The following is a 20,255-nucleotide window of genomic DNA, read 5'->3' on the forward strand; positions in this document are numbered from 1 at the left end:
ATAGCTGTTTACATCCAAGTGTGTATGTGTGTATGTGCTGTTCGTAAATGTGTATCTTCGATGAATTCAAGAAGGGTGCATTATGGGAAATATTCTCTTTGTGCAATGCACTGCTGCCTTAGAAGACTTGATGTCTAATTATTGTGTGTCTATTTATGTTTTTTCAACTTGTGAAGTTGTGGTGATGATTTATGGCCTTCAGAGCCCAACATATTTGCTAAAGCTAAATGTCCCTTGTCAACGTGACCCGCACATTAGCAATACCCATAATTAGGAATATTGCTAATCTGTTGATTTGGGATCCAAATCACACAAAATCGAAATAAACACAAGAACATATAAATATAAATACAAAAAGAAAAACTTTATTTGTCAGATTTATATTACAAGATACAAAAAAAACAAAACATGAGATGTTAGTTATTAGATCAAGTTTCTGATCTCTTCAGAAATGTAAGCGACAGACTTTTCAGGATCAACACTGGCAACCTCATCCCAAGCTTTCCGACAAGTCCGCAGAATCCACTCATGCTCGGAGTCATCTGTTGGAAAGATTTCATTTCAAATGGAGGATTATGTTAAAACTATTGGAAACAAGGTCTGGAGTCATACCAGCTAAATTGTTTTTTTTTAAACGTTTGACCTACGATTTCATTTGAAAAAACGCAGATTGAGGTGTAAAGGTAAAGCGTTTAAATCAAATCTATAGAAGCAGTAGCCTGCTTCATTTAACCACAGGTCATTTTGTGTGTGAGGCTGCAACAGTAAAGAGCCATTCAAGTCTCGGGTAAATCAAGATAAGCCTGACAATTAGGAGAAAATAACTTCTCAGAGCCACTTCAGACAACGATAAATAATAACCCCCAAAAATGGACGCAGATCTTTCTTTTTTTAAACCAAAACGACTGCCAGAGGAGCTGATAATAAAGCAGTTTTGCATTGTCAAAACTGAAATGAGAAGCTAATTGCGGGGGAAGTGAGCTTTCTCTGGAGCGCATGCAGCTGCACGCACTTGAGCAGCACGCGGGCCTAACCCCCAGGTTCCACTGCGCGCGGGGCTCCATTGTACGGGGGAGCAGGTCTGCAGCTCTCGGACTGATTGTGCGTAATTGCCAGGCGTCAACACCAGCAGCCACTTCAAGTATAAAACGCTCCTCTTTCTCTCTTTCTCATACCTGTTCCGATCCGGAGGTCAATTGAACATATCGGACACGCGGACAGCTGCCAAGCAAACAGTCTTTGTGACGCATTCATGAGCGGAGAAGGTAATTATTGAACACGTCGTTACGTTTAGACTGACCTCAATTTGCCACAAACCACAACCTGCCTTAATGATAATTAGATTGGGACATTTTCATATTTGCTGTAATTCTGCCCTCTTGAGATTGTATAGCAGCGTTTATCTCAGGATTTAAGTCAAATGTAATTGGTACCTTGGGTTATATGAGGGCACAGGTGGCTCGTAATTTCCTGCAATCTGAGGACAGCAGGACATTTTTGTAATTTACCAGTCTTTGTAAGTCAACACAATTTATAAACCTTTTTAATGACCCTTTTCACTATTTCTTGTGTTTGGATATCCAGTTAGACTGATACAACTGAAATAATAAATACATTTCTCTAATAAACACATTTTTGCTGTAAACTTCAGCGAACATTTTTGTATTTGAGTCTGTAGGAAATGAAGCTCAAACACACTTATTTATTTAACTGTTTTTCATATCCATCTTGACTGTTTCAACCTGCATAGACAGCCTTTTGCGATGTGCACAGGAGAGAGTGTGTGCGGAAGCGATAATGGCACCTTGTTAAAGTCTGTTTATCTTAATCCTTAAAATACACTCAGTGGGGAAAGTGTTTCCTTCCAGCCTAATGGCTACGAATTAACACACACAGACACACATACACACAACCACACACATTCAAAGACAGACACATTGGCATGATAAGCAAAAGCAAAAACCTGCTTTCTGCTTATTTCATAAGAGATGAAAGCATTGGATTTAGTGTTCACAGATACGGAGAGGTATAACACTGATGTTGAACTCTGAACCTGGTCCATTCACAATGACCTAAAGGGTCATATGTGCACATTTTGTGGTTTCCAATTGGAGGCACCACAGTAAAATCAAACTTACCTAAATGTGAAAGCTCAAATAAACATTCAAATGCACAAGTTTAAGGCATCTGTCTCCAATTCACTGCAAGCTGAGCGGCCTTTGCTTTTTTGGTTATGATGACATCACAGAAAACTGTGTGGTTTTAATGTTTCCAGCTTTGAAGGAGAGATACCAATCTTTAAGATTATTAATCCATTCGTCACAGCTCACAGGATTTGCATGTGAATCCTATTTTATGGGGAATTTTCGTCCCTAAGATGTATGAAAAATGAGAGTTTCAGGAAAGGCAGTGTGAGGATATGTTCCACTCCCAAGGGCCCCAGCCGATCTTATCTGTCTGTGAAACACCTCGGCTGGACGGGGACAAAGGGAGGGGTCGCGTATTGGTCACCAGAGGTGTTTTCCTTGGCTGTGGAATGTTTTCAGATTGGAACTCTTTCAGTGCGGAGTCTCAAAGGGAAGCGGTTATCCCAGAAACAGGAAAGTGCTACAAACAATATGGCAACACATGGCCTCTGCTGGAGCTGCTGCCGCCTCCTGCGCCGCTGCCGACTGTTGCTGCCTGTTGCTACCTGTTGCCATGAGAGAACATACACAACTGATGGTGTGTGTGTTTGTTTGTAATAACACGCTCAATCAGTCAGCAGTGGAGATTTGATTGTGCAGATGTGGCCTATGTATCCTTTCTCATTCTTTGTAATTACAGTTTCATTGAGTAATGCAAATGCTGTATGTTCCACCTTGTAACGATATCCATCAGAAATTAAGTACAATTATTTCTCTTTGGAAGTTTTTGGGGAGGACAGACCAAAATATCCCTGTTGCGTTGTTTGGTGATTACCTGGTTTGTTTTTATGTAGCAGCTAAAAGGTTTGGGTTTCTTTGAAGCTAATGTTTGCATAATTCTTACGATTCAGTGTTTTTCTAGTCATGGTTGATTGCAAAAATTGTAATTTTCCTTGAATAAACGTGGCAGTTAGATGTATGTTTCAGGTTTAAAAGTATTTATTTGACTGTGTTTAACCCTGTTGACATTGTTTAAGCTGAAATGCTATCTATGATGCACTGAGGTAGTACAAAGTGGAGTCATATTTAAAAATCTGAAAAAAATAAAATCATGATTCTAATCAATCATAGTTGCTTAACAAGCAGTGTTTTGAAATGTGTGGATTAGCTGCTGCCTTATCCATAATGCCAGTCCACTGACATGTTTTCTTGTGTAATACTGAGTAACTAATTGATGCTTTGTCCAAGTAGATATTGGACGCCCTGAAACTTTGGAAATAACTCAAACATGTCAGCCCTTTATATTCATTTTTCACCACAATCACTCAACACAGACACTAACATACACATTGCTGCACAGTCAGTCACACACACACAGACATTCCTTCCTTTCCGTCTCCTGTGTATTGCAGGACTTTGTATCTGAATGACACATGTGACTTATTTCTGTTACGTACAATCTACTTAGAATCACTGGGTTCATTATTTGAACGAACCACAGAAATATTGTTTTAGGTGATAATGAGGGAAAATGTTTGTCATTAAGTTAAAGATAAAATGATATCATGGGGTGCGATACCGCCATGTGCATCACATCCCACCATTTCTCTCATTATTCTACAAGGCATACCAGTATTCTCGTTATAAACCCTTCCTACATACATGCAGTCAGCATAGCAGCCCCTTGATGACATCTCCAAAAATAATCCATAACCTCTTGGGGAAAGTTACAAAAAAATCCTATTGTTTTGCTCCCTGGCACTTTGCCAAGAAGGACTGTTTATCCAAGTAAGCAACAGTAACTAAGGAGGGCAGGACTTTGTGATAGATCAGTTTTGACCAATGAGTTTGGCTGAGCCTGATATCTCCTTGCAATGACGTTTAGATCAGGGGGGGGAAGTTGAATAGTCTGCAGTTTCAACCGATTCCATACGCCTTATTTTTGCAACTCTAGATATGATCTTCGTCTTCACTGGCTAATTTCTTCCTTGTCCTACATCCACCAGCTGCTACACAGGGAGCTCCTTCCTCTTTCCTTGCTGCAGCAAACGTCCCCTCCGGGAGGGTGGGTCTTCCCTGTGTCCCATCATTCCCGCAGCCTTCATCCTGGGAGGAAGCCATGAGGCAATAAATTCTGTCTTCACACCCACTGTGACAAATGTGCTTTCACCTCTCAGGGTTGAAAAATGAATCTGTACAGGACACAGGAGCATTCTTTTCAAGTCTTGTATACAAAGCAAAGGGACAGCCCACGTGTGTTGCATAAAGCCACATTCAGTATACAATACATCCCTCTATACTATTGCACATAAACAGACACACTTCTACTAAAGTTCCCATAAGTGTACAGTAAGTGCTATATGAATCCTTTTAAAATATCTAAATGCCTAATATGCATAAAATTGCACACAGTGGGTTGAGGACCTCTGCATCACTCTTGGTTTTTAAGAAAAGACCCACCTGTTCCGCACCGCATTTTACTGACTGTCATTTTTTCCCCCTTTTAATCTTTTATGCTCTTAACCTTTTTTATTTTTAAACTCCTAGTATTATTATTATTTTATTTTTTATTAAATACGTTTCTTAGATAACTTGACTTACGCAAGATGACGTTTTTTTTTGCTAAATTATTATTATTATTATTAAGCAAGCCGTCAGGATTTCCTTAAGATTTCTCATGTCTAAACTATACAATAAATAGGTAGAATGTGCCGCTACAGTGCCGTTATGGTCATTCCCGTGCTTCAATGACGCGTGCAGCTATGGAAAACCCCAAAATACTGACCAATCAAAGACAGTGTTTCAGACACAGAGTAAAGGTACATTCAGACCTATTGTATGAGATAAATAATGTTATTTTTGAACATCAAAGAATGTGGAAATGTTCAAACAGAAACCTAAAGCAGAGGGATAAATCTGAACGATAGTATAATACGTCTCCTTTAAATTGTTTGTTTGATTGCAGATGTATTTAAATCAAAACAGAGTCAGAGAATGGTTGGAGAGTGTTCAGTTCCTTTTCTTTCTTCATCTCAACTTCCAGAAAAAATCTTTTATCGTGTTTTCTTTCTCTCTCTCCGTCACTCCACTGATCAATACCAGAGCTATAATGATGATGAACAACCCCCATCAAGGAAAGAATTGAAAAACATATTTTTGTCTTCTTACACAAGCTGAGGACATCTGGCAAGGATGTGGATCTAATCCTCTGTTTCCTTCTGTCTCTCCACATATGTAAATTAGATTTGTGTACTTGTGGAACTAATTTGTATTATGTTGCAAATAGAACATCTGAATACAAATATTCTGCCCCCAAAAAAAGTCTAACTTAGGGATCTTGTGAGTCATAACTAATGCCAGAAATTATATTTCTTACACATTTCTGCGTTTGTAAGGTTAAAAACCACAAGAATCACATTTGGAACAACATATCGTCTGGTTTGAAATCCTCCTGCATTTCTGTAATCCAAAGCAAAGATTCCTACAACCATGTACTACATCCCCATGGATGAACCTTTGATTAAGCTTTTTATGGTACTATACAACATGTTAAATAAGGCCAAGCACCTTTGATGAGCAGCAAATAACTGGACCAAACATTAGTGAGCCCATAGCTATGTATTTAGAAACTGCATTCATAGCCTGCTGCCTAATTCACAACAGTGTCTTGTGATGTAAAACCATAGGAGACATGACGAGCAGAGGATGTCAGAGGATTCCTATCTGGACACCTGACAGACCGCATTCACTTCAAATCAGGAGTTCCAAAACTGGGCATCCACTCAGGGGAAAAATGTGTCTTGAATTTTCCACTTTTGACAAATACCGAAAGGAAAAAAAGTTTTGAATTGACGGCAATAGCCTATAGAAGCATGCTTATCAGATGACTTGTAGCAATAATCTTCCATCAGAGAGTCCAGGGATAATCCATTTAACATTACTCCATTGTTTCATTGCTATAAAATCCTTCCCATATGGCCACACTGTGTGCTCTCAGAGAGGCAAAGACAAAGCGTCCTCCCTGAGGTAAATTCAACACAAGCTCTTTAGTATGTTTGAAAACACTTTGAACCAACTCTACTTTTCTGGCCTGTTTTCAGAAAAGTAGAGTTGTTGAAAAGTTATACATAGCTACTATTTTGCCCGACAAGGCAGGAACAATTGCTCCCTCAGTATTTATCTAGCTGATTATAAGGCTATAAACACTTGAATATTATTGAGGTATGGGACTGATTTGGCATTTCTTTTCAACTATATAAAACAATTATTGCCACATTTACATGAGGAGTCTACACTAAGGTTCAAATGTCTGATGATGATGATGATGATGATGAATGTGCAAATAAACAACCAAACAAAAACTGAAATTAACCTTTCAACTCTATCCTTGCTCTGTTGCCCTGTTCTTGTAGGCCTGGATTGTGGTTCTCTTTCTTCCACTTACAGTCAGTAGAGTTCACAAAATATTTCCATTTAGGAAATTATAGAGTTTTTAGTAGCAAAGCGTTGATTATAATTTGAAGGAAGAGTTTACATGAAGACTGCAAAAACATCTCCAAGCTATCGTCTTTGGTGTCACCGGGCTACAACATTACAGGAAATTATCTCTCTCACCTGCATTTCTGAGGAATCTGCCAGTGTAGGAAGTAACAACTCTGGTCTTGGGATCATAAAAACCATCTCCACAATCGTAGCATCCATCAGTAATAATGCGTGGTGGATGAAGATCAGTTAGCTGAGATTTTCCTGTACGAACAGAACAGTTGTTTTGTATTGAATAGTTATCCTACTGTGGTTTACAACTAACAACGTATTCTTATATTGTTACTCTTGAGTCTCAGACCTATCTAGTGGATTTCACCTAGTGTTTTTAAACAAATTATGTGAATTTGTTTGTCTGATGCGATAAAGAGCGAAAGAAAATAATCTGTCCCATTGAGAACACAATAATAAATTCCAACCTGCGGGTCTGAGTCCATTGCACCTCTCAGTGTAGAAGCGTCTGTCGTACCCATCGCAGTAGTCCCAGTCCTTCTCCTGATACTGCAGGCCATCAGCGAAGGTAAATGACCCCTTTTTAGGAATCACAATATTAAAATCATCCCCATTCTTTAAACATATATGTTTTTCTTAATGGGGAGAGTAATTATTTCCCAAACTTTTGTTTGGTTTTGTTTTCACATCTTTAAACATACAGTATAGTTTTATTTGTGCTCCTCATGACAGTGAAAGAACTACATCTGAAAAACTTAAAAGCCAAAACAATGGTGATATGCAAGATAATCCACAGACCTCACTGCTGGCAGTCTTCCAGCGGGTTATTTCTTTGACAGAAAGTAGTCCCAGTGAAAACATTCGAAAGTAAGATCTGGGTGTAATTCTATGGAACCCAGGGTCTCTGGTGGGATAAATTGCTGTTGCGGTTTTCAAATGTTACTTTTCAGTGCTTTAAACGCCACAAAACAATTTCAAATGTCTACCATTGTCATCTTTAGGTCAAGGCGGGACTCTAGGGGATGGATATCTCAAAACCTCAGCAGATAAAACCATAACTGTCTGCATTGATGTATACCACTGGTGTAAAGTGGAAAAATATGTCTTTGGCATGAATTGAACCCTTTGTGTACAGTATGTGTGCATGTTCTTCTGAGAGATGATACAACTGTTATTGGGAATAGAACATTTAGCATATATTTAAAAGTTTTTTTTGACAAATGTGGAACCATAATAACATTTTCACTGTAAATAATAGCATTAATTCAGATTTACTGAGGCTCTGGAGGTAGAGGGGTCCTCAATCAGGCTTGATCCCCGACCCACACGGTTCATATGTCTAATTTTTGCTTCCGATTAAACAGCCATTGTTGTGAGTGCTCGCTTGTGTTATAACTCTTTGAGAGGTTGGTAGAAACTCTACATAAAATGAAGGGCAAGTTAGGTTTAGGTTAAAACATCAACTGAAGTGTCCCATTCACCCATCAGTGAGCCAGCATGCACAGAAAGTAGATCCTGAGCCACCTTTGGAATGCAGCCTTGATTAGGTTATTAATTACACCTGTGCTTTCCTGTTTTCATGGCAATATGTCTACAGTAAAGAAGGCTGAGAAGCGCCTTTGAAAGGATGTGCAAGTTTCAGTGTAAGCTAAACTATAAGACATCAGATATAATTTCCAGATTTAGAATTCTTTAGGTTATTGGATAGTTTAGGTCTGTTTTAAGTGAGTAGACTTTCTTGGGCTGGCATGGATGCAGGTGCAGGGTAGTCTGGGCCATGTTCAGTCATGGTTCAGACCAGCATTCATTTCAAATGAACCGCAACTGAAATGATGATAATAATTGGAGTGATCGCAGTTGTGGCAAAAGCCCATGAAAGATTGCATCAGAGCACAAGAGACGGTTGCTTAATGTAGGTAAAAAGAGGAAAGAAACCTAATAACTATGACAGTAATGCTGAATGATTGCTAAAAGGGACCAGATGTAATATCAGCTATAACCAATGTGAAACACACACCCATGCATGTGGATAGGGATATTCTGACATGCATGCAGGGACACATAAACCCGACTCCCCACCTGTTTAGCTATGCCGTTTTCCCAGGTGGCCTCATATTTACTCCCATTTGGAAAGTGTAGCACTCCTTTGCCATGGAACATCCCATCTTTCATCTCTCCCTCATACTTGGAGTCTGTTGCAAAGGTGTACTCTCCTTTTCCATCCATCCTGAGGGAGGGAAGAGATGATCATACAGTGCTTTAATAACTTTTGCTGTTTAGGGAGCATAGCTAACCTGAATCAACGTTGTCAGTTCATTAATTATGTTGTGCATATCCTGCTGTCTTTCGGGTAAGGAAAAATACATTTACCTGCCATTTTGTATGTCTCCTTTGTAAGTGCTTCCGATGAACTCCATTATAAGATTGACTTTCTATCGCCTTTTCTTCTCAAAATACATAAACCAGCACACTTGTATATCGTCAAGTAGCCAACTGTATCGTTACCATGGCAACAATGTGACAAGCACTACAACGAGTCAACAAAAAGAGGAGTGTTTCGTTTGTCACAATTCTATTATTTAAAAAGTTCAAACCGGGCCTTAAAAGAACAATTAACAAGTCGATAGGATTGAAATTCGTAATGTTTATTTTTTCCTCCTTATTTCCAAAAGAGCTCTCGCTTACGTCATCAGAACGCGCCTCCCAGCTGAGCAGGCGCAGTAAACTGACCTTCTCCGCGGCCTCGTCGCTCGTCCTGGAGCCCGAGGAGCAGGACCTTGAATGTTATTCATTTGATTTTCTACGTTTGTGTTAATAAAGAGACACACAGCCATGCCTACAACGCTGGAAGTCCCCTCCATGCAGGAGCTGAAAGTGGATGAGGTGAGCAGCGGATATTGTTATCCTTGAAGGGAAACTGTAGCAAGACATATTATCACGTTAGCTTTCTAGCTTGCTAACGCTAGCTGCTGTACAAAATATACTCGGTAGCGTTTCACTTTTGCCACTGGTTTTACAAGACTTCCCAATGCTCACCAAGCCTGATAATAAATCAACCAGCAAATATTTATAAATGCATCTAAACCTGGCGAATGTTCCGCTATCTTTAGGACATGAAAGTGCGTTAGACAAACCAAACTATTCAGGAACTCATCGTCGTTAACGTTGTATCACACTCTCCATATAACTGCTTCCATGTTCACCTGTGGTCAACTTTACATTGATTGCTCCCAAACACATATCTGGCCGATGTATGTGCAGCAGTTAGTTTGCACAGCGAAGTTGTCCTTGGGGGTCAGGTGTTAGCCGGCAGCAGCTTGTGTCTTTCCAACAGGAATAAGGCAGCATCAATGACCAATTCGGTAGTCATTCAAAACAATATGCTATATAAACATGCCATTAAAGGATATTGACATACAATAACAAAACAGTAACTAGAGGGTCAAGAGAATAGACATCTATAACAACTGAAAATACAGTAAGATAGGTATAAAATACAAATACAAGGGTTGCAGTGCAGTGTACATAAATATGCCACTGAGAATAGCAGGTTCCCGAGAGGTTATTCCCTTCTTTCTTTTTTAAATACACATATTTAGTTAATAAAGTTATATATATTAATCTGTGAAAGTCAATGAAGCACTTTCTTTTGGTTCTTTAATATGAGGTCACCAAGGTCAGCCACCGTCAGGACTGCACCAAAATAATCCTGTGTCTAAAAAAAAAATCATAGTTTAAAGGGTATTTATTTACTTTTTGGTCATAATATATAATTTGAAGCAGTCTCTTTGTGGTTTTTCATGCTTCTGTCCCTGTTTGTGTCCAGATCAATGTATCGTCTGCAGTGCTGAAGGCAGCTGCCCACCATTATGGCTCCCAGTGTGACAAACCTAACAAGGAGTTCATGCTCTGCCGCTGGGAGGAGAAGGACCCAAGAAAGTGTCTAGAAGAAGGGAGGAAAGTCAACGAGTGTGCGCTCAACTTCTTCAGGTAACTCACACCAAGGTTTTTTCACCAAATACTCCAGGTGTACATACATCAGTCTGTAAAAAAAAAAAATTCTGGAAGGTTAATACCAGTTTTTTCTAGCGCTTCAGTTCAAAGATATAGTTAATCAGACATTTAGGTGACTAATGATTAGGCACAACCTGTGGCAATGGTATCCCCTGCAAAACTTGAAAGTCTGCGACAGATTGGAAATGTGGATTAAGAATTAAGTTCAAGTGCACTATATGGGACGAGATTGTACAGAAAATGAAGATTAGGGTTTAAGATTTACTTATTTAAGGCCTGATGTTCATAACGCATTAGTCCTTCATAAATTCCCATGTGCTGAGTGCGCTGAACGTTAAATAGGCTTTGGCAAACTTTTATTTTTAAGTAGAGTTACTGAGGTGATGATAAATCATTTTTAATAAAAGTAGAATTTCCCACAACAGATTTTTGATTTAAATTACTTTACTGTCCCGATATCTCAGAAGTTATTTCCCATTCTATGTTATGTCATAGTATTAATCTTACAGCTGAGAGCCTATGGGTCATTTCAGTACCTTATCAAGTCAGTGTTCATTCCTACAAATGCTTTCCCCGCATTTCTCTGCAATTGAATAAGCCGGCCTCTGGATGAACACTTTGTTATTTTGAAATAGATCAATAAATAGTGGTGACTTGAGTATGATGTAGAGAACACCTTTATGCCAGTTCTCTGTGCTATTTAAATACAGAGTTTATTATGTCTGTAAAACAGCCCTTGGGGGCTATTTGGGGAAGTGGTCTGGGTTTTTTCACTCTAAACTGCTGTGTCTGTGTTTACTGAAAGTTTTAGACTGAGCGTTGGTTATACCCTGATGCCCATGCTCCAACTAAGGTGCTCCTGTGTCTGTGTTTCTGGTTCTCAAAAACACATGACCTGTAATTGTAAAGCCGAAACAAACAACTGACACGCTGACCTCAAAGATAGACTGAGAGTTACTGTGAAAGAGCAATACCTGTAATTATTATAATGAGGAAAGATTTGAGAAAAGCTATAATTGCACCTGGGACCTGGTTTAATTCTTGGGTGCTTCTGGAAACTGCCAGCCACCTTTTTTTTTATAGGAGTAGTTCATTCAGATGACTTGTCTGGGTGGATTTTGAATCTGAACTGTTAAGGCTCATAGGATGAACTATAACGTACTTAGAAATGTCATTTAAAACTGTCATATCAATCATCATTTTTACATTTCCTGTGGGTTTTTATTCTTCTCTTCACAATATCTCTTCAAATACAACATGAGTTTCTCTTTTTGAGCTTCCAGTTCATGCATTACAACCAAGTTTTCTGGACTACTTTTGCATATTTCATCTTGATTCACTACTTTCTTCTAGGCAAATCAAGGGAAGCTGCGCAGAGTCCTTCACTGAGTACTGGACCTGTCTGGATTATTCAAATTTGACGGAACTGCGCCGTTGCCGCGATAAACAGCAAGTATTTGACAGCTGCGCCCTTGAAAAGCTGGGCTGGCGGAGACCTGAGCTGGGAGAGCTGTCTAAGGTGAGACTTGTGAGGGATAGACTGCACAATGTGAGCAGCATAGGTGGTGGGCTCCATTCTGGCTGATTACGGGCTATGCAAGAAGCTCTGATTGCATGTGCGTAGCGGTCTCATTCAGCTGCAGTTCGGAGCAAATCATGCATTTTACATTGGATTGGTTTTTCTTTTTGAAACTTTTTTGAGGGTCTTGCATAACAAGCTGGCAAGCACTAATTGGGTAGCAGCAATCAAAATAAAACCAAAGACCGATCTTAACAATAGCTTTTAGGACATTTTGACTGAATCTATCAAAGGCTGTGATCAACTATCTGGACCTTTTTCACTTGCCAAGGCAGTGCACAAAACAACAGAAATCTAACTTTTCCTTTTTTCTGGCTCAGTTTTCTGGTTGTTCTGACAAATGTAAAGAAAGAGTAAACAAAAGTTGGAAGGTGGTTTAAAGAGATAATCGTTCAGGTTGTGAGTTATCGAGTCAGGAAAAGAGGCAGAGAGGTAAGGAAAGACAGTCCTGACCCAGAAGTCATAAAAAATGTGCAAAGCAGAGGAAAGGATGAGGTAGTTAACGACTAGCCAAGATGATGTAAATCATGATCTGAGAGGTATGACGAGAACTGAGGAGATGGCAGGCTTTCAGTTTTTTGATTTGATAATCTGTTGGTTTTTAAACCTGGTGATACAATGACATTTTTTATTTTGCTTATAACTCAATCACTAAATCTAACAGGTAATTATAATTTTGACTGTGTGGTCAGATATTAGCAGATGCATACCTGTCCCATAACATATAGGGGGTTTTAGTGTATTGATCGGATTCAAAAAAAGGAATCAAGCCCTTTTTAAAACATTGCATCAGTAAAACTGAGCATGTTGTTTGTTTTTCTTAGGTGACAAAAGTGGCGACCGAGCGAGCCCTTCCCGAGAACCCTTACCATTCTCGGGAACGTCCTGAGCCCAACCCGGTCATGGAGGGTAAACTGGAGACGGCCAAACATGGCAGCAGGATGTTCTTCTTTGGCTGGTGAGGCAGTCGCCTCCCAAAAACCAGGGGCTCTGTCCAAGAACATCGAGACTACTCGTCACCACCCATACATCAGTTATACTTCAAAAGGTGTAAAAGGATCCAGACACTAGCATTAAGGAGGCTGCTGTCTGCACCCTTTAAATGTGTAATGTGGTTTGTTTTGGACAGGGCTCATGTCCCAGCAGTCTTTTCATCAGCTGCAGCTGTTTGATAAAGGAAAGTAGTATGGATGATAGTGTAAATAAAGTCCATACAACTTTCCTGAACACTTCTGTAAATGTAATGAGTGAACAAATACAACATGCTGTATAGTGTTGTCAAATAATAAAAAGATAAATTATCATTCTGGATTAGAGTGTCTTCATTGATCTATTCAAGACTCTGTTGCCTTAAAACAGAATACGTTTCAGATATTTAAAGGATTCGTGTTGCCAGACCATTCCTTCAATATCTGCAAATTATAGGCAACACCACCGTGTTCGCACATCTGTGTTTTGTCAGACTGAGTATTGTTAGACTGATGGAGGGCGAGGTTGTAGGTCAAGGTTCAGGGTCATTACCTGCAGCCTGAGAGAGCTGCTTCTGCTTCCTCCTTTTCTCCCAGCTCACTTCCTGCCTCTGACCTGGACTGAAAGAAGACTTTTAAGAGTCATAGCAGAGTTTCACAGTCAAGTGTTATTGCTGCCGGCACGCGTGTTGTACTCGTGACCTTGAGTCTTAGGAGAGGAGAGGCCAATTCAAAGACATGCCGGCCTGTGGAACATAGTGGACTGTGCCAACGCACGCACACACTAGATCAAAGTTGAAGTATGAGTTACCATAAAAGCAAACGTATAAGTTGTTTAAAAACTGTTCTAGTAGTCCTGATATGACTTTCTTTACTACAAACATGAGGCATGTTGGGTCCTTAACCCTGTGCCATGTGGTTGATTTCTTTAGGGACCAATAGTAGTGCATGATTTGACTGCTTTCTCATACTCAAAAGCAGAGATGTGGCCCTTGGGTGTTTGCACATGATGTAAAAACATATTTCAAGTGCACAGAAACAAAGGGACTTAACTTATAAGGGAAGTTGACAGCTACCCGCTTGCAGTCACTTTGATTTTATTCTGAAAATGTAAAAATACAAAGAGCTTTTTTTGTTTTTGCTTATTCTAGATGGAGCATTGATATAGTTCATGTAGATTGTGTCTGCTATGCTGTGTGTCTTTAACATTTTTCCCACAAGTTTATTTTTTATCCTTCAGACAGCATTTCAACACTGTCACAGCTTATTGCCAAAAACAACCATCATTTTTCAGTGTGTGTACAGTAGCTCCATGGAAGTATGTATGCATACATGAGTGAGCACGTCTGCTTGTTCCTATAGGGCGTCACTGCACTAGTTGCAGAAATCCCCTCGCAAGGTGTGGTCTGGACCTGCGGCCTGCTCAGGAAACGCCTGACAGACCCTCTTCTGACCTGGACAGTGGGACAAAGGGAGGAGGGAAGAAGGGATGCAAAGAGGAAAGGAGGTATTGAGCGGAGAGGATAGACAGGAGCACGTAAGAAAATAGTAAAGCAAGAGGGAGATAGAAAATGAAGGGAATTGGAGTAAAAAAAAAAAAAGATACAGGGCTAGGAACGAGTGAGATCCAGAAAGGGCATTGAGGGTAATGACCTGAAGGCAGACACACAGACAGAGTGGGGTCTCGGAGGTTGTTCGGTGGCTGGCGGTGAGGCCCCGGGGCTCGTGGCAGGCCTGTCTCCATGCGACTTGCAGGAAGCAGAGGGTCATCGTTTGACACGGTACCGCCACAGGAAACGGGCTCTGGCACAGGAAAGAAATACAATACATCGCTTTCACAAAGATACAGCCCGCCTAGGAACCCAACGCGCTAAAATACTCAAACAACCGGGCTTGTTCATAACACAAGACTGTCAATATTCCCATTGTTCTGCGACTGGTTCCACATAAACTGAATGTTTGAAGTGATGATGAGCACAAGTAGTCAAAGCTGGGGGTTTCTTTTTTCCTTGTCCGTCAATCATTTGTGTTGAGGATGGAGTTCAAGCAGATACAACTAGGGCTGAACAGTAAAAGGAAAATATTCAATTTGCAATGACTATTAACAACAAGAATCTATCATTAAGAAATAAATCAAGAAATGATTTCCAACATTCTTTATTGGAAAAATGTAACACTGTAATAAACAGTTATTTTTTACTTTCTTTCAAGTAACCTAAAAAACGTTATCATACAATATCACAGTCGTTCACATTGTAATTAGTGCAAAGTTGAATATAAACAAATGATTTATTGTGCCATACAGCTGGTTTTGTTCATTAACTATTATTTATGTCCTCAAAACCCAAATTTGGTTTTAATGCATCTATTTATGCAAAGATAAAGAAATAGATCATGTGCCATCTGCATACTTACTAATAATTAATTTTCTGGAAAACTATTACTCACTAAACCTACAGTGCATTTCTCTTCCATGAGACGTCTGCTGCATCCATGCCTTTAAGAGCCCCTAACATGTGGGCGCTCTTGATTTGACTAACTCTAAAAATCTAGGTGCACCAACATAAACAAATCAAACAATTTGTTTATGTTGGTTCGCCTTGCTCGCCATTGCGCCCTGTGATCTTTAGACCGCGCATGTCATTGAGTGCTGCTTTCATGTCTCCTCTCATCCCCTCATACTGCACAGGGTGGCTTTGAACTGCCATGCAGGTTGCTCTATGTATAAAACACACGCCCACAAGTACGACCACTGTGTCTCCGACCACCACTCATGGAGATTAATAATCTGAGAGCTTCAAAAGGGTAAACACACTCACACATGCTCACTCACACAGCAGATATTGTTGTTTTTAATCTTTGTGTTTTCTGAGGGAAAGCCATGCAGACCCATTTACACGAGTGAACAACACTGTAGTAAGACCAGGGCCTTTGTTGTGTATCTGGTGTAGCCCTGCATTAAGCAGTTAGACTTTTTGAGATGTCAGAGATGTGCTGGATAATTGGACAAGAGAGAAAAAGGGTATGGTCCTTTAACTTGTGGTAAAATACATCTTTATTCTCAATTAAGCTGTTGGCTTTATTGTTAATGCTCTTTTTACCCAACCTATGAAAACAACCTCAGTTTTCAATGTGTATTGTTTTGTCTATTTATTGAAACACAACTATTAATTTCATTCCCTGCATCTTGTGTCATACATTAGTCGTTTTTTATTGTTTCAATAAAAAAAAATAGAGCTTTTTTGATAATGATTGGACGAGATGGGGGGAAAGGCCAAGACCGTACACTCAATTACAAGTTCATTCGGTTTATTGTAGAATAAGAGATTTAAGGGGAGAATTAATGCTATAGGTTTTATACATAAAAAACAACAACATTGTAAACGATAGAAATAGTGTGTGAAATACAAATACAAATAAGACAAAATAAGATAAGACAATAATAATACCTCAAACATTAAAATGAAGTACCATAAAATAAAAGTAAAATAGCATAAAATGCCAGCTCTAACTAAAGGCTTCTTCAACACACGTAAAAGTTTGGACACTGCCTCTCTGCTTCAAAAAAAAGTAATATCATCTGTTACTTCAATATACTGAAACAAGTAAGCAAACAGTTGTATTCTTAAAGATAGGTTTTTCTCTCTGACAACATCTGCCTGCTGCAGCTGCAAACAAGGTCAATTTGGAGCTGAAAATCCCAAACTATGAGCTGAAAGATGCTTAAAGCCTAATAGTCTCTGTAGAGCTGAGGGGAACTGCATCGGGTCATAATAGTCTCGAAGGCAACAGGATTGACCCTTGTCATGGTATACAAACGTCACAGTCATTATATACATGGTTATAAATAGGTAATGTATACAGAGCTGATTCAAACAACCTCTTTTCTTACTTCTCTTAGTTGAGGGTGCATTCCTCTTTTATCAGCAATCTTGCTTCATCCTGATTAAATTCATCGTACAAATATTTTCACACAAACACACTTCGCACAGTCCGTAGGTCCTTAAAGCCTGTTTCTGTACGGTGACAGAGTGATGACCATGACTAGTGTTTTGCATTCCAGCCAGACACGCTTCACAGCAGCTCTTTCATGCTGCAGTTTTGCCAAACGCCCCTCAATGCGCTGCTTAAGATAACATTTAGCAAATTTTAAGGTTTCGCTCAAGGTGTTAGTTGGTCAAAGACAAGACAGAGCAGGAGAGCTCCCGCTTCACGGCACACTAATGAAGCCCAGTCACACACTCGCTGACAAACAGCGAAACACCCTGACACATGTGCAGATAAACACTCTTTAACAAAAGTAGAAAAGACACAAACAAGCATGCACATTAACGGTCGTGACAAATATCTCCCCACCATAAGTTATGATTAAATCTACAGCTGGCTTTTTCTGTATTTTTTTCCAAAGTAAAAGTCATTGTAATGGTTAAAGCAGTTTCTTTTAAATAAGTCCACCACTCGGCCTTTTCCAGATGTTTAAAAATAAAACTCCCTCCATTTCTTTTGACTGCATGTTTATTCTGTGGTATCTGAGCAAATGGACTAATGTGAAGTATGTGATGAAACAAGATGTCTAAATGACAGCCTGGGCTGTTGTCACACAGCTTAACACTCAAGAAGTTGTGGTCTGGGAGCCATACAGTACACACTGTTTATTTATCTGCAGGCGTGTGTGTGGGCGCATGTGTGTTTGTGTATATGTGTGCGATGTGGATTTATGATGAATATAAAGTGCTGCTCACAGCCTTAAGTGTTTGTATGTTTGTGCATGTTTTAACATGTATGTGTGAGTCACATCCATATATATGTGTGTGTGTGTGTGTGTGTGGGTGTGTGGGTGTGGGTGTGTGTGTGGGTGTGTGTGTGTGTGTGTGTGTGTGTGTGTGTGCGTGCATGCATGCATGTGTGCGCTGCAGCTCCTTCTGGGCTGGCCTGTGTTTATGTTGGCCTGATCCCAGACCTTCATCACTTCTCTGCTGATAGCTCCATTCCTCCATCCCTCTGTCCCTCCGGCTATTTACAAGTCTACCGCAGACTGCCTTTCCCTGCGTGCCAACATCCAATCCTTTTTCTTCCCTGTCCTCTCCTCTCCTTCATACTGTCGTCATTAGCTTTATCTCAGACTGTGTTTCATTGCTCTTCCCTAAAAAAAATTCTCACTCTTCTTACTCTCAGCCAAATGGGTCCTACCAAGTTAGGAGTAGTGCAGTAGTTGCAACTTACAGTATATCAAGCTCTTTCAATGCACTGGCCAAGAACTTAAATAATTAGGCCTTGTTGCTATGCACCAGTATGATATGGTTTTCAATACAAAGCCTTAAAGTACTTAAAACCTTTGGCTTTAAATGTTGTATAATTAATTTTGTCACATCGGACTTGGTACCAAATTTTAACTCTGAAGTCTTCTCTGCTGAGTAGTCACTGTACTTCTGACAACTCTTATCTTTTTGACAGTAATCCACATCAAAGGGAATGTACAGTATATGCATCTATACATACAGTATGCGCACTCACAATTCCCAGACCTTCCCTCAACACATAACACACACTGACGCACACACAAACACTGAACTCCAGTCAGTTATAATCCTGCAAGTAGCCAGAGTGGACTTATTCCCATGCGTTGGGAAGCTCATGTCACTCTAATGCTGTTGTGCTTGTGGTTACTGCAAGGTATACTGAAGCATTCCTCCGCCGTGCGCTCATCTAAACAAAACTAGTTAAAAAGGACGCGAAGGGGCTCAGGCTACTCAGTTGTGGCGGGGCTACACTGGGTGGCTCCTATCTGACAGAGGGCTCAGAGAGTTTTGGGTTTCCTACGCATGTCAAGGTAAGTTAGCTGTTCCCTGCATTGGGCCGTTCCGAGGCCCTGGTGGGCTTTCAGTCACAACTAGCCCTCCCGTCTCTTGCTCTTGAACACTCTTTTCCTCCATCCACGCCCTCCTCCCACTCACCATTTTGCCTTTACTGACGCAAAGGCTGTCTTCTGGCTGTCATCCCAGGTTCACATGTGAGGTTTTCCCCTTTTTCCTTGTCTGTGTATCTCAGACCTTACATCCCCTCTGTCCCTGTGCTCTTTCCTTTGCACTCAGTTCATGGTGTGTCATGAGTACAGCACTCACTTGTCATCTCTAATTTTTCTCTCAACCCCATCATGCATTAAAATAACACTCTTGTTGTCCTGCAGCATTCCACGATAAGCAGTAGGGAGAACTTATTTTTGCTAAGGCATATACTTTTTGTTGGTTTTAACAATGTATTTTAAATATGTTTTTACAGTTTTATTTGACTTTAAAGCTTTTAGAGGTAGATTTATAAAATAAACACCATTGGCTCGAAGAGGAATTTGATTGGCCAATTGAAAGCAACCCTCTGATTGCCCGACTGAAAGTGCCATTTGATTGGCTGATTGAAACAAACCCTCTAATAGGCAGATTTAAACAACTCATTTGATAGGCTGATTGAAGCGAGCCATCTGATTGGCCATTTGAAACAAGTTATTGTATTAGTTGTAGTTTTCACCATTTGAGTGGGCAATTAAATTAGCAATTGATGGTTAATTAAAACAAGCCCTCGATTGGCTGATAAAAAATAGTCATCTGATTAGATGGTGAGGGGTCACTGTGAGTAAAAGACAGTTCAGTCCTCCCATCTAACACAACTCAACAAACACATAATAACCAGCTTCCAGGGTTACTAAGCCAGTGTCCTCCACTACACAAGCCGGGCTACAACACTGTTGCTTAATTGCAAATGCAGGCAGTTTGTGAGTCAAAACTAAAATAACTTCTTGCAAAAGAAAAATAAACTGACAGGGATTTTTCCTGAGAGGAAACCTTTAGTTTACTATATGACATGTTTCTTAATAGTGCTAAAGTGTTCAGTGTTCTTTAAATAAACAATGTGGAGTTTTGCATAGTGGGGCATGAAAGAATGCAGGAGTCTTGCTGCCCCTCTCACACATGTCAGCAATTTGGCTGCCTTGTGTATTTTGGATGTTGAAAAAAAGGAACATTTCAAAGTAAACGAAAGAAGGAAAGTCTTATCCGCCTGGCAGCTGCGCTCCGGACAAAA

The 20,255-nt window shown here is 39.9% G+C and overlaps 2 protein-coding genes across 2 annotated transcripts; one reads left to right on the plus strand and one right to left on the minus strand.

Moving 5' to 3' along the window:
* Window positions 1-292: 292 nt before the first annotated feature.
* morn5 (MORN repeat containing 5) lies at window positions 293-9,297 on the minus strand. Its single transcript, XM_063890124.1, has 5 exons — window positions 8,991-9,297; window positions 8,700-8,847; window positions 7,088-7,199; window positions 6,741-6,872; window positions 293-542 (listed from the first exon to the last, which is right to left on the minus strand). The coding sequence occupies exons 1-5, from the start codon at window positions 9,035-9,037 to the stop codon at window positions 424-426; spliced, it is 558 nt and encodes a 185-aa protein (XP_063746194.1). The 5' UTR covers window positions 9,038-9,297; the 3' UTR covers window positions 293-423.
* Window position 9,298: 1 nt separating this feature from the next.
* ndufa8 (NADH:ubiquinone oxidoreductase subunit A8) lies at window positions 9,299-13,517 on the plus strand. Its single transcript, XM_063890125.1, has 4 exons — window positions 9,299-9,503; window positions 10,447-10,610; window positions 11,988-12,153; window positions 13,038-13,517. The coding sequence occupies exons 1-4, from the start codon at window positions 9,453-9,455 to the stop codon at window positions 13,173-13,175; spliced, it is 519 nt and encodes a 172-aa protein (XP_063746195.1). The 5' UTR covers window positions 9,299-9,452; the 3' UTR covers window positions 13,176-13,517.
* Window positions 13,518-20,255: the final 6,738 nt, after the last annotated feature.

The sequence above is a fragment of the Eleginops maclovinus genome, chromosome 8 (assembly GCF_036324505.1).
Source record: "Eleginops maclovinus isolate JMC-PN-2008 ecotype Puerto Natales chromosome 8, JC_Emac_rtc_rv5, whole genome shotgun sequence".
NCBI classification, from domain to species: domain Eukaryota; kingdom Metazoa; phylum Chordata; class Actinopteri; order Perciformes; family Eleginopidae; genus Eleginops; species Eleginops maclovinus.